The sequence below is a fragment of the Piliocolobus tephrosceles genome, chromosome 4, assembly GCF_002776525.5.
Source record: "Piliocolobus tephrosceles isolate RC106 chromosome 4, ASM277652v3, whole genome shotgun sequence".
NCBI lineage: Eukaryota > Metazoa > Chordata > Mammalia > Primates > Cercopithecidae > Piliocolobus > Piliocolobus tephrosceles.
In genome coordinates, this window is record NC_045437.1 from 74,370,899 (window position 1) to 74,387,713 (window position 16,815).

The window sequence follows — 16,815 nt, forward strand, 5'->3', positions numbered from 1 at the left end:
GAAAGAAGAAATAGTTTTTTTGTTTGGGAGAGTAGGTTGGAGTACTGTGAGATCAAGATTTTAATTTTGAACACCTCAGAGGATGTGTCAAGTTTCAAGGTGAAAGTGGTAACTTGTGTCAGATGCTATTGAGGTATTTAGGATGAGGGAAAAAAGAGTAATAACAATGTCACTGATAGTTGTAACAAGGGCTAGGGCACATAATCCACTCTTACAGGAAGGAAGGTGGTATATGTACAGATGCAGATAGGTTGATAGATTTTGTCATAAGAATATGAGAAAATTCCCTAATGGCCTTTATTTTCTCAAGGAATTATGAAGCAACTGTCAGCTGAGCATGAACGTTCAATATATGCTATGATGGGAATAAAGAAGTGTTATGGGAGCGAAAAGCAGGGGCACCTAACTCAGTCTAGAAGTGAGAGTAGAAGAGACCTCAAGGAAGAACAGAAATTAATAAGGAAAGGATAAGTAAGGCCAGGAGTAAGAGCATCTCAGACATGCAAAATTTCAGAGGCAAAGAAGAAAGGGCACGTTCAGGGAGCTATAAGGCACCTAAGAGGTCAAGATAGGGATTGGTAAGAAATGAGGTTAGATAAGCAGATGTAACCTCATTTCTTGATTCAAAATCAAGAAGAGCCTTGTATGCAATGTTAAGGCCACTGAAATTTGTCATGAAGACAATCAGAAGTAGTCACTGAAAAGTGCAATACATATTTTATTTTTGTGGTCTTCACATCAGTTTGGAGAAAATATTTGTGAATCTAAATATATAATTAATATAATATTAGTCCATTTTTATATTTGATACTTAAAAATCGAAAGGCAGTAAAGTTTAGCAGTTAAGAGTGCAGATACTAGAAACAGAGTGCCTATGTTCAAATCTTAGCTATGCCAGGTGCAGTGGCTCATGCCTGTAATCCCAGCACTTTGGGGAGTTGAGGTGGGAGAACTGCTTGAGCCGAGAGGTCAAGGCTGCAGTGAGCCGTGATCACACCACTGCACTCCAGCCTGGATGACAGAGTGAGGCCCTGTCTCAAACAAAACAAAACAAAAAACAAAACAAGATCTCAGCTATGTCACTTAGCAACAGCGTGATTTGGGCAGTTATTTAACCTGTGTTTGAGTTTCCTTATCTTTAAATGGAAGTTTTAATAGTAAAGAAATAAATAATAATATAATCTCAGAGGACTACTGTAAAAACTACATTAGTTAATATGGCATTCTGTAAATTTTAGCTATTGTTATGATATAATTTTACCTGCTTTTTAATGTCATAATTTTCACCATCTTCAGCTCTCATTTTTTCAATCTTTTCTTCCTGTTGTTTTGCCTCTTTTTCATACATCACTTTTTCTTTGACCAACCTATAGAAAAGCCAAAAATATTTCAGAAAATTAGCTTTCTCTCTAGACCATAAGAAAGAAACTGTGTAAATATAAAACATACTATATTTAGAATGCCAAAGTAGATATCTTAGATGGAGGGAGGAAAGAACAGAAGAAAAATAGTTTAGTCAGAGATGTAAGTATGATCCTCATGCTCTTAAATCGTATACCTGCCTAACATAAGTACAATCTATCAAAGCATGAAATTCTTTTTTTTTTTTTTTTCCTTTGAGACAGAGTCTTGCTCTGTCACCCAGGCTGGAGTACAGTGGCGAGATCTGGGCTCACTGCAAGCTCCACCTCCCAGGTTCACACCATTCTCTTGCCTCAGGCTCCCGAGTAGCTGAGACTACAGGTGCCCACCACCACACCTAGTTAATAGCTGAGACTACAGGTGCCCACCACCACACCTAGTTAATATATTTTGTATTTTTAGTAGAGACGGGGTTTCACTGTGTTAGCCAGGATGGTCTCTATCTCCTGACCTTGATCCACCAGCGTCGGCCTCCCAAAGTGCTGGGATTACAGGCGTGAGTCACCGTGCCCGGCCCAAAGCATGAAATTCTTAATTTTTAAATTAAAAACCAACTTCAGTATAATTACAGTGTGAAAGCAATACTCATAATTAGTATATACCAATAATACTAATACAATTGTCTTTTTTTTTTTTTTTTTAAATATGTCTTCCAAACCTTTATACATGTATCTGAAACAGCACAATGGTAAAAGCTCAGTTTACTGGCAGGGGAAAATTCAGTAGATTGCATGTCAAATCCAAAACACAGAAAGACTGGATTATTTTTTAACAACAAAATCGTTTAACAAGTATTTATTGTGCCTTTAATTTTATGCCAGACTTTCCTTGTGCAAGGAGCTGAGATAGATAATTTAGATGCAGTTCTCTCACAGACAAGTGGTGGAAACAAACTAGTATTTACTTCCTAAAGTAAGAAAAAGTATTTTTAAAAAAGTACATCAGGAAAAGTTTCAACAATAAGAAATACTGCAATACAAAGTTCTACTGATTATCCCAGAGATGATCCAAATTAAATTAACCATAATAGCCCAATCTTCCCCAATTCTGGTTGTTTCAAGTTTTAATATAAAAGTATAGTCTAAGAAAATATTAACATTCATATATACACAGTATCTAAAGAGCAGAAGAAAAGCTTTCATAGCCCATATGCATTAAAAATAGCTTTCTCCATCTGGCTGTTGGCAAGATGGCAAGGATGTAGAGAAATTGGAACCATCAAACATTGCTGATGGCAATCAAAACTGGTATAGTAGCTTTAGAAAAGTTTGACTATTACTCAAAAAGTTAAACAGAGTAACCATATGTCCTGACAATTCCATTTCTAGGTATATACCCTAGAAAAATGAAAATACATGTCCGCAGAAAACATGTCTGTGAATGTTTACAGCAACATTATGCATGATAGGCAAAATGTGGAAGTCCAATAACCAATGGAAAATGTGGTATATCCCTAAAATGGAATATTGCACAATAAAATAAAAAAGTACTGATTGAAGCCACAACATGGGTGAACCCTGAAAACACGCTAAGTAAAAAAGAAGCCTGACATAAAAGGCTATATACTGTATGATTTTATTATAGGACATATCCAGAACACACAAATCTATAGAAATGTAAAGTAGATTAGTGGTTGTTTAGGACTGGGGACAACAGGGGAACTGGAAAGGTGATAGCTTAACAGTTTAAGGTTTCTTTTGGGGGTAAGAAACATGTTCTAAAATGATTGTGGTGATAGTTGCACAACTCTGTGAATATACTAAAAGCCAATAAACTGTAGACTTAAAATGGGTTAATTGTATGGTATGTGAATTATATCTCAATAAAGCTGTTGGCAAAAAGGAAAAAAAAGCTGTGACCACAAAGTCAGCTTCAGGGGAAAGCTGCAAGTACTGATACAGTCAAGCATGACAGCTGAAACATGTGAATGCCAGATACAGAAATCTGATTTGATTTATAATTTAAAATTATTTTAACAATAATTTTCAATATTAAAATATCCTGTGAGATACAAAATTTTAAAATAAAATCATTAATGCATATCACAAAAGATATTTCTCAAAAAGTTCCCTTTGAATAGTAAAGGAAATTTGTTAGCACAGAGATGGCAAATTGCCAGCCTGCTTAAATGAAACCTAAACATGATTTTATTTGACTCACAATGTTAAAAAGAAAAGTATTTGTTTAAAAAAAATATGTTGCCACATTAAAAAGCTGCGAGATTTGACACATACATCTGAATTTCTGGCTTCTCTTGGATGTTTTCATCAGGAAACATGGGGGCTGAATTCCCACTACTAGCTGGAGCTAAGTGGTGGCTGTTGTCTCCTATAGATGGGTTACGTGCTATTCCTTTGCCCCAATTCATATAACTCCTTGTTTCCTTAACAGTCAGGCATTACACTTGGTCTTCCACACCTTTGAGTTTGGGACCTGTGTGCATATTATCAATGCAACATTATTACTATTGTTGTTTTATTATCATTATAATTATATAATCATGATTATTATTCAGAATATCAAGGATATTCAGAAACTACTGGATTAGCAATGAGACTTTCAATACTTCTAAACCTGGTATGTGACTAAATTCCCCTAGTAATGAAAGTAGCTGGAATTGGATAGGCTATTAAAGAGAAGCCCATTCCATGCCATCTTATAATTCAAAGACTTAAACAGGGGTAGGCAAACTATGGCCAGGGAGCCAAATCTGGTCTGTCATCGGTTTTTGTATAGTCTAAAAGCTAGGAACAGTTTTTACATTTTTGAATAGCTAAAATTTTTTTTAAAAGATTTGTCATATAAAAATACAGAATTCAAATTTAATATCCATAAATAAAGTTTTATTGGAACACAGATACACTCATTCATTTATGTATCATGTATGGCTGTTTTCATGCAATAAGAGCAGAGAAGAGTATTGTGATAGAAGAACCATATGGCCCACAAAACCTAAAATACAGTATCTGGTCCTTTACGAAAAAGGGTTGCTGACCCCTGACTTGAAAGACTTCCACTTAATTCTATCCAACATCTACTTAATTATATTAGCATTAACACACTACACTGAAGCCTTGCTAGGTCTTAAGTTTCTTGAAGAGAGGATTAGGTTATACTCATATTGTATAATTGATCTTCCTACATAGTAGGCACTCGATGTTGGTTGAATGAATAAAAAGTTGAGTCTAGAAATCTCACTATTGTCTTTTAACATTTTCAATTTAAAGATAGAAATATATATTTATAAAACAATTCTGAAGCAGAAAAAGAGTGATTCACAAAAATTGAGCAATAAAAACAACATGGTAACTTTTGAAGAAGTATACAATAGAAGAATGCTCAGCTCACAGATAATTCTGATTGTTAATCCAAGTCATCCTACTTCATTGTGCTTGTCTATGGAAAACAGCAACAATGGCTCCAGCAACACTGAAGAGTTACTTAACTACCTATCACATGGGATAACTAAAGGTGCTGCGTATTTGCATGGTTATTAGAATACCAAAAAGTATATAAGTTACGTTTTTGCTTAAAAAGTAGTATTTTGTGAAAAGGTCCAGGAAACAAGTTATTGAATAGCATGTGTTGCCCTGAAAAAGAAAAAAAAAAAAAAAAAAAAATCGCTCAGTTGTGAGAACCCAGTATTAATGCGGGCATGTAAAATTATAGGGAATAAAGGCTAGGGAAAGATGTGGTATGAGAAATAGTAAAGGTTCCACTCTTAAATAGTACAAATCAATGTACTGATGACAAGTAAGATTTTTTAGAGGTTTTATAGAGTATATATACAACTTCTACTTCACTAAATATCATCAAATTGCTTTCCAAAGCAGTTTTATCAGTTGATATTCAACCTGTAGTGCATGAAATTTCCTACTTCTTGGCATCCTGGTGAACTGGAATTGTCAGAATTATTAAATTTCTGACAATCAGAAGAGTGTGAAATAGTACTTCTATTATGGTTTGAAATATTCCGCTAATAAGGTTGAGCATCTTTATGCTTATTAAAATAGTATTAGCTTTCTCTCTAGCATTTACTGGATAAATATTTGTTGAATCAAGGAATTAGTATCTTCTGGTGCATTTGGCTCTTCTCACGTTTGTAGAAAAGGCTAAGATTTAATACGAAAATTGAAGTATATATTTTAAAATTTGTACTAAGATATTTTTCTGTAATGTACTTATGTACATAATTATAAAAAATTATAAAAACAATATTTAAAAATCACTCATAATCACTACAGATTCAAAATACACATAATTTTGAAACCCAAAGAGGTTTTAAAAAAAGAACATTGTTTATTGTTTGACACAAAATCATTTAGCAGCAAAGTATAACCTCAAATGAAGTAAAATGATTTATAGAATTTATGTGTACCATTTAAAGGGAATAGTCCTGTTGCACTACCGAAATATTAATGTGTATGATTGTAGAGCACTTCTCTTGATGCTATTATGGAAATATATATTACTTTTATAAAATTTGAAAAATCTGGAATTCACAAACACATATGGGCCAAAGGGTTTTCAAAGTAAAAGATTATGGACCTGGTACTAACATTTTGAGTATTGTCCAGCAGTCTTTTTCTCTCAACATGTGTGTGTGAAAATTTATATTTAGATATACAAAAAAAATAATTTGGGTCAAGTACAGTGGCTTACACCTGTAATCCCAACACTTTGGGAGGTGAGGCAGAAGGACCACTTGAGGCCAGGAGTCTGACACCAACCTGGGCAACATGGCAAGATTTTGTCTCTACAAAAAAATTTTTTAAATTAGCCAAGCATGGTGGCATGCCTCTGTAGTTCCAGCTACTCAGGAGTCTGAGGTGGGAGGATCCCTGGAGCTTAGGGAGTCAAGGATGCAGTAAGCTATAATTGTGTCACTGCATTCCAGCCTGAATAACAGAGCACGATTGTCTCAAAAAATACATAATAATACTAATAAATAACAGTAATTTGGATAATAATCACTTCCAATGTCATTAAATGTTCTTTGAAAATATAGCTGTTGGTGATTGTGAAGTATTTCATAGTACTGAGATGACAGCATACTGAAGTATTATCCTATTGGATATTTAAGCCATTCCCATATTATAAACAATACTGTGATGAACATCCCTACCTGTAAATTTTATAGACATGAAATATTTTCTTCCTAAAAAAATATTTTAAATACGTAGTACATATGTGAAATTAACTCCTTTTCCAGTCAACCGGTGACTTTTTCTTAACAATTACTTTTTCTAATAATGTAATAAGTCAAACTTTGCCATTAGTTATTAGTGAATGACAAAATGCAAATATTAAATCAATCTAGTCCTATTTTAGCCTACTATTTAATTTTTTATTTTAGTCGAAGAAAATATGCCAGATTTAACTATTTAAACATTAATAAGCATATTAAAGGTTACACCACAGCAAAGTAAAATTAAAAAGAGAGAAATGAAACACCACGGGAAAATAAGATAAATCTGATAGGTTCATTATATAACTCACAGGAGTTATACACAGAACAGAAACAAAGCATGTAAAGATTTTTTTTTTTTTTTTTTTTAAGAATAAAAGTTCCCAAAGCTGGAAAAGAAAAGCAAACTTAACTGAAAGGGCTTCATTTTAGAAGCACACAGAATCCATTAAAAAAAAAACAAAACAAAACTATGTACATTAAGAATTTCCAGTGGCTCACTGGGAGGTGAAGGTGGGAGGATCACTCGAGGTCAGGAGTTCGAGATCAGCCTGCCCAACATGGTGAAACCCATCTCTACTAAAAATACAAAAATTAGTCGATGTGGTGGCAGGTGCCTATAACCCCAGCTACTTGGGAGGCTGAGCCAGAAGAATCACCTGAACCCGGGAGGTAGAGGTTGCAGTGAACCAAGATCGTGCCACTGCATTCCAGCCTGGGCAACAGAGTGAGCCTCCATCTCAAACAAACAAACAAAAAAATAATTTCCAGAACTCCATAAAAATTAAAGCTTTCAAAAAGAGAACAGGTCATCTGTAAAAGGATCAGATTGACTTATACTTCTTATTAATAACACTAGATATCAGAAGAAGATGGTGCAATCCCTTGAAAGTTTTGAGAGAAAATGATTTATATCCTGGATTTATAACTATAATAAAAGGTGGAGAAGAAAATCCATTAACTGACTGAACAATTATTTATTGAAGGGCTACTATGTGCCAGGTATGATTTTATGTACCAAGGATACAGCAATGAACTACAAAAATCCCTGCCCTATGGCACTTTTTAGTCGGGAAATAAAGAAAATTAAATAAGCAAAATATATAACATGTTAGATTGTGAAAAGTGCTATGGAGAAAAAGTCATGAAGGAGGACTGGTAACACAGGGGGTTTGCAATTTAAAATAGGATTGTCTCTTTGAGAAGAGGACACATGAGTTAAGATTCGAAAGGGGCAATAAGCTATGTAAATAACTGATGAAAGAAGTTATAGGCCAAGGGATCTATTTTTAGTTACATAAGAATGCACAAAGTCGATCTACTATGTCACCTTTCTGAGAAATTTACTTAACGTACTCCAACAAATTGAAGATGAAAATCCAGAAAAGAAGTCATGAAACCAGGAAGTCGTTGTCAACACAATCCCTAACAAAGGAAAAATATATCCCAAGGTTAACACTGTGCTATAGGCCTGGAAAACAATCAGTCTAAATGAGGATCTTAGTGTGAGCTCTTAAAGAAACATCTTTATTTAAGAAGGATGGAACAGATTCTTACAAACAGAGACAATGAGTAATAAGGTAGAAGATATTAATGATATAATAAAGAAGTCATGTTTTTCTCTCAATTATAAAAATGAAAACAATTAGCAACTTCAGGAACCTCATTCCCCTGACAAACACACATGCACACCCACAAAAGCACACATGCAACAAATGGTTATGGTTGTAATATGAAGCAATTGGTGAAAAAGAGAATCCATTTAACCTGGATTTATAAAAAGTCTTCCTTAGGCAGGATAGTTCCCATAGTGCCTAGAACATAACAAGCAGTTAATAACATTTAGTTTAAGAAAAAACATGCTGTAAAAAGTGGGTAAGATGACTCCTGATCAACTGAGACCAACATCTGTGTCATCAATTCCTTGTATTAAATCCCCCTGTTTGAAACTTCTAGTATAATCTCCTTTTCCCTGTTATATACAGTTCTCCTCTACTGATACAGCTGATAACAAACTCTCCTCTCTCTGAAGAAACGAAGAGTTTATTTAAGATTTGTGTTGTGTGAGGGATTATGGAAAAGAAGAAACTTAAATTGAAGGCCTCATATGAACAGACCTGTAGGTACTTTATTGCATTTAATACTTATGACCCTACTTAAGTAGTATTATCTCTATTTTACACTCTCTTGTTAATTATGCCTCTCCATAATGTTTTTAAAAGAGTCTTTCAATAAAAACAGAAGTTAATGAAGACATCAATATTTCAGAAATGAATAAAATCTGTCACTGTATTTCAGGAAGCTGATCAAAAAATGATACTACTCATGAAATTAAGCTAAAAATTGATAATAACACTGATGAAAGAAGTTAGGTTGGATGAATGACATCTGAGGTTTTAGCATTTCCAATGGGCATCAACAAATCTGCTCTCCTAAAACTTTTTTTGCCGTTCGGTGAAGTTCAACAGTTACAATTTAAGAACAGACAGTTATGATATTGGTATCTCATGAAATATAAAATGTAATGAATTTAGGCAAAAGCTTGATTCACTTGAGATAAATAAAAATTAATATGGTGATAAGAGCAGCTAACACATACTGACCACTTACTATGAACCAAGCACTGTGCCAAGGCATGCTAAATGCCACATATGTCATTTAAGTCCTCAAAACAAACCAAACAGGTACTAGTATTATTCCCATTTTAGTAACTACTAAATCAAAATTAATGGAGCTTCAGTACCTTGTCCAAGTTCTCACATTTGTTAAGTGCCAAAGAACAGTTAAACTCCATATTCTTAGCTACTAATTTAAGTAATTCTCAAACATTTGAATATAAAAGTCTAAATGTGTTCAATTACAGCAGGTATTGTTAGTTGCCTACCCAGCAACCATTCCTCCACTTCTTACTTGACAACAGAATCCAGTTTTGCTTATGATCAGCCAAGAAGTCATGCCCTTCAAAGGAAGAAACTAATCACAATGATTTTACCCCCTTTTCCAAATGATAGTTTAGGCATGTGCAAATGATCCAATTCTGACCTAAGCTACATAAGAGACATCTGATGGAGGTTCTGAGAAGGTTGTTATCACTCATAAATGGGATATAATCCATTTTCTCACCTGGACATTGTCACCTCTGTGTGACACCTGCCACTTGTGTCAGACAACTTAGGATCATGAGGAAATTCTGCCTAAAGAGACAGGTCAATCTAGTCAGAGAACTGCAGTCTTTGATGATGGTACTGAATTACTAAATCAACCAACCGTCAAGGTATACTGCTTCTAGTTTTCTTATTGCAGGAGATAATAAATATCCTTATAGTCTAAGCTGCATACAGTTTTGTTTTCTGTTACCTGAAGTTAAAACATCTAAAATGATAGTCACTAACAGTAGAAGATTGTTCTGTAAGTACAGAAATAATGCTCTCCAACTTTGGACTAACTCTTTCTAAACAAATCATTAGAAATTGAAGTATCTCTCATTTTTTCCCTATCTACAAATAAACATGAAGTAAGATTAAATTACCTATACAATCCCCAGTTTTATGTTTTCCACTATATTAAAAAATGTTCCATATAAATTTTGTGTGAAAGTCTATATTCCACACTTAACACTAAAATAGTGTAAACCTGTTTTTGCTTTTGGTGGGGCATGGTGGCTCACGTCTGTAATCCCAGCACTTTGGAAGGCCAAGGTGAGTGGATCACCTGAGGTCAGGAGTTCAAGACTACCCTGACCAACATGGTAAAACTCCCTCTCTACTAAAAATACAAAAGAATTAGCCAGGCACGGTGGTGCACACCTGTAATCCCAGTTACTCAGGAGGCTGGGGCAGGAGAATTGCTTGAATCCAATAGGCGGAGATTGCAGTGAGCTGAGATCATGCCGTTACACACCAGCCTGCCTAACACCGAAACTGTTTCAAAAGAAAAAAAAAAAAAAAGGCCGGGGGCAATGGCTCACACCTGTAATCCCAGCACTTTGGGAGGCCGAGGCCCGCGGATCACCTGAGGTTGGGAGTTCCAGATCAACCTGACCAACATGGAGAAACCCTGTCTCTACTAAAAAATACAAAATGAGCCAGGCGTGGTGGTGCATGCCTGTAATCCCAGCTACTCAGGAGGCTGAGGCAGGAGAATCACTTGAACCCGGGAGGTGGAGGTTGCAGTGAGCCAAGATCACACCATTGCACTCCAGCCTGGGCAACAAGAGTGAAACTCTGTCTCAAAAACACAAAAAACAAACCAAGACCACTTTGTTTTTAATAATCATGGTGGCTACTAGAGGATAATATCCAGAATAAATAATATTACCATCTATCTACAACACATTTTCAAAGTATTTCTGTAACTTACAGGATATTAGGTGTTAAATAGTAAAATATCAAGGCCTATAAACTGCAACTTAATGGAGAGTGGGAATTAAGTAGCTAGATACTAAGTCTATAGACTATCATAGGCAGTAAGAAGTTTCACTGTGCTTCAAAGGAAACAACATGGCACCAGAAAAAGTGTATCCACTTACTACTTGGACGCAGGAAGAAAAAAGTCTACTCAATTGGAAAAATGCAAGTCAACTGCATTAACTAAGAATTCTCACTAGTTCCTTAGTATGGAAGAATTACGATTGACATCAGAAGCTGATGTATAGTGTTAATGGTCTATACAGTAAAATGTGCGTAGTTCAATTTCAGTGAGTTTTAGTCATTTTCCACTAATCCTTGTGGTCATTATAAAGTCCTAAGTGAGATTTTCCACTGTTTCCAAACTTTTTGATAATTATAGTCAAAATTTCGACAGTCAGCAAAACTAAGGAAGAACCTGCTACAGTATCCTCTCCTAACAAAACTTAAAATAAAACAAAAGTGTGCTACCCAGAAACACATAAAATGAGATGGGGCTGGAGATGTTGCTTGTTCTGAATGGAATGTCTCCTCTCCTCATCCTCTCCCAACCAACTCATTCTTCAAAACTTAACTCAAATAAATGTCCTTGTCTTCCAGGAGGACCACTCTAACATCAATCCTTCCACTCTCCCAAGCTGACACTGTGGATCCTATGTCCATGTATCTTCATAGCATATTTATCTGTATCATCTACAATAGGTTGAAATTTTGCCTACTTCCACACCTAAAAATAAATCTCCCAAGGAGTGGAAATACGTCTCATATCACACCTGGAAGACTGTATGCCTCACAGATCTATTTGCTGAATGAAATAACTCATAATTATCCTGCGTGGTAAGCAGGACAACTATCATCAGCCTCATTTTCAAATGAGAGCCTGCAATTCAAAGAAGTGAAAGGCCAGCTGTCCAGGAAAGGATGAAAACAGGATGTGGAATCATGACTTCTAACTTCAAGTGTCAATATTTTCTACATAAAATTACAATCTCATGTTTAAAGTAAATGAAGCAATTTTCAAAATTTAAATTTCTTTGATCTGTTCCCAAGGTAAAATCATTCCATGGTTCAACACTTGAATAGCACAAAAGAATACACTGTGAAAAGGCAACCCACCACCTACACACCCTGGCCCCAGCCACTCAGTTCCCACCACTGGAAGCAATATGTTCTCAATTTCTTGTATTCTAAATGAAAGGAAATGAATGTTTAATTTCATGGTATTTGTTACCTTGTAGTTTCCCAGTACCCATTAATTAATCCACTAAACTGGAGATGGTTCAAGTTTTATTAATTGCTGAAGCAGAATATGTGCTTTAATTAATTTTTAAAAATAAGTTAGATATTTTATAAACAGCTAAAATTATGCATGTCAAACATAACATCAATATCACTTTTTTCAATACTATGTCTCTCAAGGATTAATAAATGAATAAATCTTAGAATGAAAATTCAAAAAACACAAATATAAAACTCATTATTTCGTGAATCCTCTAAACTGTCCCTTAAAAGGTCCCTCAAAAGTTCTGAGATGTCAGTGAGATTAAAAAGTGCATACTACTGAAAGGGCTAAAGACACTGTGAATAGCTTCTGCTTGAGTTTATATGAGAAAGCAATAGCACCTCCCACAGCTGCTTCATCTCCATACAAAACACTCTGACAGTTTTAATTATCACCTAAAATCACAAATCTCTCTGTACGTTTGACTTTTTATCCTCTGTCCAGACCCATATCTTTAACTGCCTTTGTAACATCTCTATTTAGACATCCCCACTAGCAACTGAAGCAGGCTGAAAACTGAGCTCATCATCATCTCTCTCTAAAATGATACCCTTCCCAACTTGAGCTGTCAACATAGTAATCACGCTCTCATCTCACAACCTTTGTGATACCATTCACTGGAAACCTCACATTGCAACTGGTTTGGCTAAGTCTGAGAAAGACAGAAGGAAACACGGATGGATGGGGTAAAGTTCTGCATGTGAGGGGTTTTGTTTTGTTTTTAAGTGAGACTATACAAGTACTAGATGAAGTAGGACTGCCTTGTGAACATCATGGGGAAAATAGCTAAGTTGTCTGCAAGCTCAATTTAAGTCAGGAGTATGATGCAGTTATTATACTTTTCAAAAAGCCAAGTCGGCTGGGCGCAGTGGCTCACACCTGTAGTCCCAGCACTTTGGGAGGCCGAGATGGGTGGATCACCTGAGGTCAGGAGTTCAAGACCAGCCTGGCCAACATGGTGAAACCCTGTCTCTAATAAAAATATAAAAATTAGCCAGGCGTGGTGGTTGGCCCCTGTAATCCCAGCTACTTGGGAGGCTGAGGTAGGAGAATCACTTGAACCCCAGAGGCCGAGGTTGCAGTGAGCTGAGATCACACCACTGCACTCCAGCCTGGGTGAGAGAGTGAGACTCAAAAAAAATTAAAAAATAAAAAAGTCAAGTCTATCTTAGATGCGTTAAAAGAAGCGGAGAACCTAAAACACGGTACGTAAGTGGTACTCCTTGGATGAACTGCATCAGTACTTTTATTATTCATAATTTACTTCCAAAATTGTTATATATAACTTAGATCCAAAAGGGATTTAAAGGTAGCATCTGAAAGAGGACACTGGCAAACTAGAGTATTAGGAGAGGAATATCCAACATTATCATTCTATTCTGTTATATTCTGTGAAATAAATAGTTGTTTGTCTAAAACAGACAGATGATGGGCTATTTGGTTATTTCAAACTAATATTGCTTATCATACTATTTTAAATGGGTGAAGAAAATGTTGGATGGAAATGACTTTAGCTTCTCACAGATAATAAAAGTTAGCATTAGTCAGGATATCCGAATTTTATCAAATTATAAAATAAGCCAAATTTAATGATATTTCCTACAGCAATTATTCTTGGTGACCCATCAACTCAGGTTATTCTTGAAATTACTGATAAGAAAATTTGGGAGCTGAATCTGGGATTTCTTAGTTGGTTTCGGAGAACTCATGGCTTTCGGATTATTAGCATTATACAGAGGCACTTTGATATGTAATGTGTTTATTCAGTGTATTGAACTAAGATTTTGTTCATTAAGTCAAAATGGTTCAAGCAGCAGCATGTATGAAGATTTTATTTTCATATCACTGATATTGAAGTTTTAAGTCCTTTTGTACAAAAGAATGACAAAACAATCATTATTAATAATTTTCATTCAGAAAAACGCAAGAGTTGCAAATAACTTTCACACAATAATCCTATCTGATGGTATACATATACAGTGATTTGGTATATGTTAAAGGGTCCATTTTCAAAGTATATTTAATTTGTACTTTACCACATTGCAATTTGGAGTTTAAAAAACTACGTTATAAGTCCTTAACTGCTTAATTAGTTTTAAATAAAATTTGGTAATGGTACTTGACATAAGAGCTGTACTTGACACAATTTTAACAGCTAGGAAAGACTCTGAAGCCCTCCAAATCTTTCTTGTCTAAGTCACCTTATTTGTAGTCTGTAGTTTAAAAAAAGTCTATTCTGTATCGAATATTTCACCCCTCATTCTTTACCTGTTTACTCTGAGTAAAATAGTTATTTTACAGCCTGACTTCCTGAATTTATCAGTAAACATGGTTTCAAAATGTTGCATTTTCACAACTGGAGGCTTAAACAGGAGAACAGTATTGTTTCAGCATGTAAAAACATGAAAAATCTCTAACTTTATTTCACAAAAACAGAAAAAAATATATAAATTATGTCTTTTATGGCATTTGAAGAGCATCACAACTTTTTGCAAGCTGTTGTTCTACAGTCTTCCTGAACTATTTCTGATGAATTACTTCGTAGAATCTTTCAGGATCCTGACTGTGGATAGACTATCATGATTATACATAAACATATATCTGTGACAAACATTCCTTTCTCTGGTCAACCTAAAAACCCCAAGTAATAACTGTAACATTTGGGATTACAGAAAGACACAGGAGCTGTAATTATAGCAGGCTGACTCTAACTTGTATTATGTATAAGGGGAAAATCTGTCCTATAATTGATCATGTAAATATAACCAAACTGCCATTTTTCAAATGTGATAACAATTGCTTTCTTTTACAGAGGAAAAGGAATGCTCTTCAAATAAATGTCAATAGATACGGCAAAAGTAAACAAAAGTAAAAATGTTTTTATGAACAAATAAAGCTTTGGAAATACCGTATACTCTTCCCCTCTTAAAGGTTTCACATAATGACAGCTTTTGAGTTATCTTACAGTAAATAAACGCATTACTTTGCTTAATTCAACCCTTCTCAAACTAATTCGAGCACAGAACACTTTTTCAACATGCTTACTAAGAGCTAGTGAACCAGATTCCATCAACCTGGAATCCAAAATGATGAAAAAGTAATACGCAAAATTCTGACTTTAGTGACTGATAAATTTCTATCTCTAAATTTCTAAGGTATATTTCTATAAAACATTAAATATAAACTATTCTATTCAAAATTTCCAATTTATAAAAAATAAAATATATTATCAATTTAAATAAAATTAGTGTTTACATCTTAATGTAGCATTAACAATAGCAAAACTAATACTAGTATATATCTAGTATAATATTAAATAAAACAAGGAACATTGTAACTGTCCTGTAAAATTCTAATTTAAATTTCTTTAATTCTAATTTTAAAAAATTCTAATTTGCTTACAACTGAATTCACATTTTAGTAGAAAGTAACTAGCTATACCATCTTGTGTATTATCAAGAAAAATATTTAGTTTGAAAAATTATATAGTAACATTATAATAACTGATGAAACGGTTTTTTTTAATTTTCTTTTTTTATTATTATACTAAGTTCTAGGGTACATGTGCACAGCATGCAGGTTTGTTACGTATGTATGCATGTGCCATGTTGGTGTGCTGCACCCATTAACTTGTCATTTACATTAGGTCTATCTCCTAATGCTATCCCTCCCCCATTCCCCCACCCCACAACACGCCCTGGTGTGTGATGTTCCCCATCCTGCGTCCAGGTGTTCTCATTGTTCAATTCCCACCTATGAGTGAGAACATGCAGTGTTTGGTTTTCCGTCCTTGTGATAGTTTGCTGAGAATGATAGTTTCCAGCTTCATCCATGTTCCTACGAAGGACATGAACTCATCTGAAATGGGTTTTTTTTTTTTTTTAATCCAATTCAACTTTTCCTACTGGAAGTTTATTTTTTAAAACTTAGATATACTAACTGAATGGTAATAAATGTCCAATGCTCCTTAAGCTACAAATCTTATAGAGTATTACGATTTTTTTAAAAAGGTAATTTTAAAGTAAGATAGCTTCATTAGAAAACGTTAACTAAATAATCACCTATAATAAAAACTGGGGCCTTGAAGAAACTTGAGTTTATGAACAAAGTAGTACATAAAACTTGTCACTTATAGATCTCTAAACATTTATTAACAAATATCCACTAATTTAAACATCTGAAATAGACCAGATCATGTGGGGGATGGGTAGCATTTTTATTATGGTAAAATAGACTAAATAGCTAGCTTTAATGCTGTGAGAAACTGAACTTTGAAATTCCCAACCATCTGATTTAACCTACTGGACTACTTGTTCTTCCAAACTATAATTTCTGGAAAATTGAGAATGGCCTTAAAAAAAATACAAGTAGTCCACTGTTATTTTCTAGGCACTGCAAGGTCCTTTAGTCACTGTGGCCTGTGCAACTTAAATTATTCATTTATTTTATATGCTATGGTAATAAGGAAATACTCTAAAGACAATGTAGTAATAGATACTGCATATCTTAAATACTTC

At 34.5% G+C, this 16,815-nt stretch overlaps 1 protein-coding gene across 1 annotated transcript in view; it reads right to left on the minus strand.

Annotated features, from left to right (window-relative positions):
• TBCA (tubulin folding cofactor A) overlaps window positions 1–16,815 on the minus strand; it is an 87,209-nt gene that overhangs the window by 15,734 nt on the left and 54,660 nt on the right. Inside the window, exon 2 of the mRNA XM_023214918.1 lies at window positions 1,262–1,367. Coding sequence (XP_023070686.1) covers window positions 1,262–1,367 — 106 coding nt within the window. The remainder of the gene's footprint in view (window positions 1–1,261; window positions 1,368–16,815) is intronic.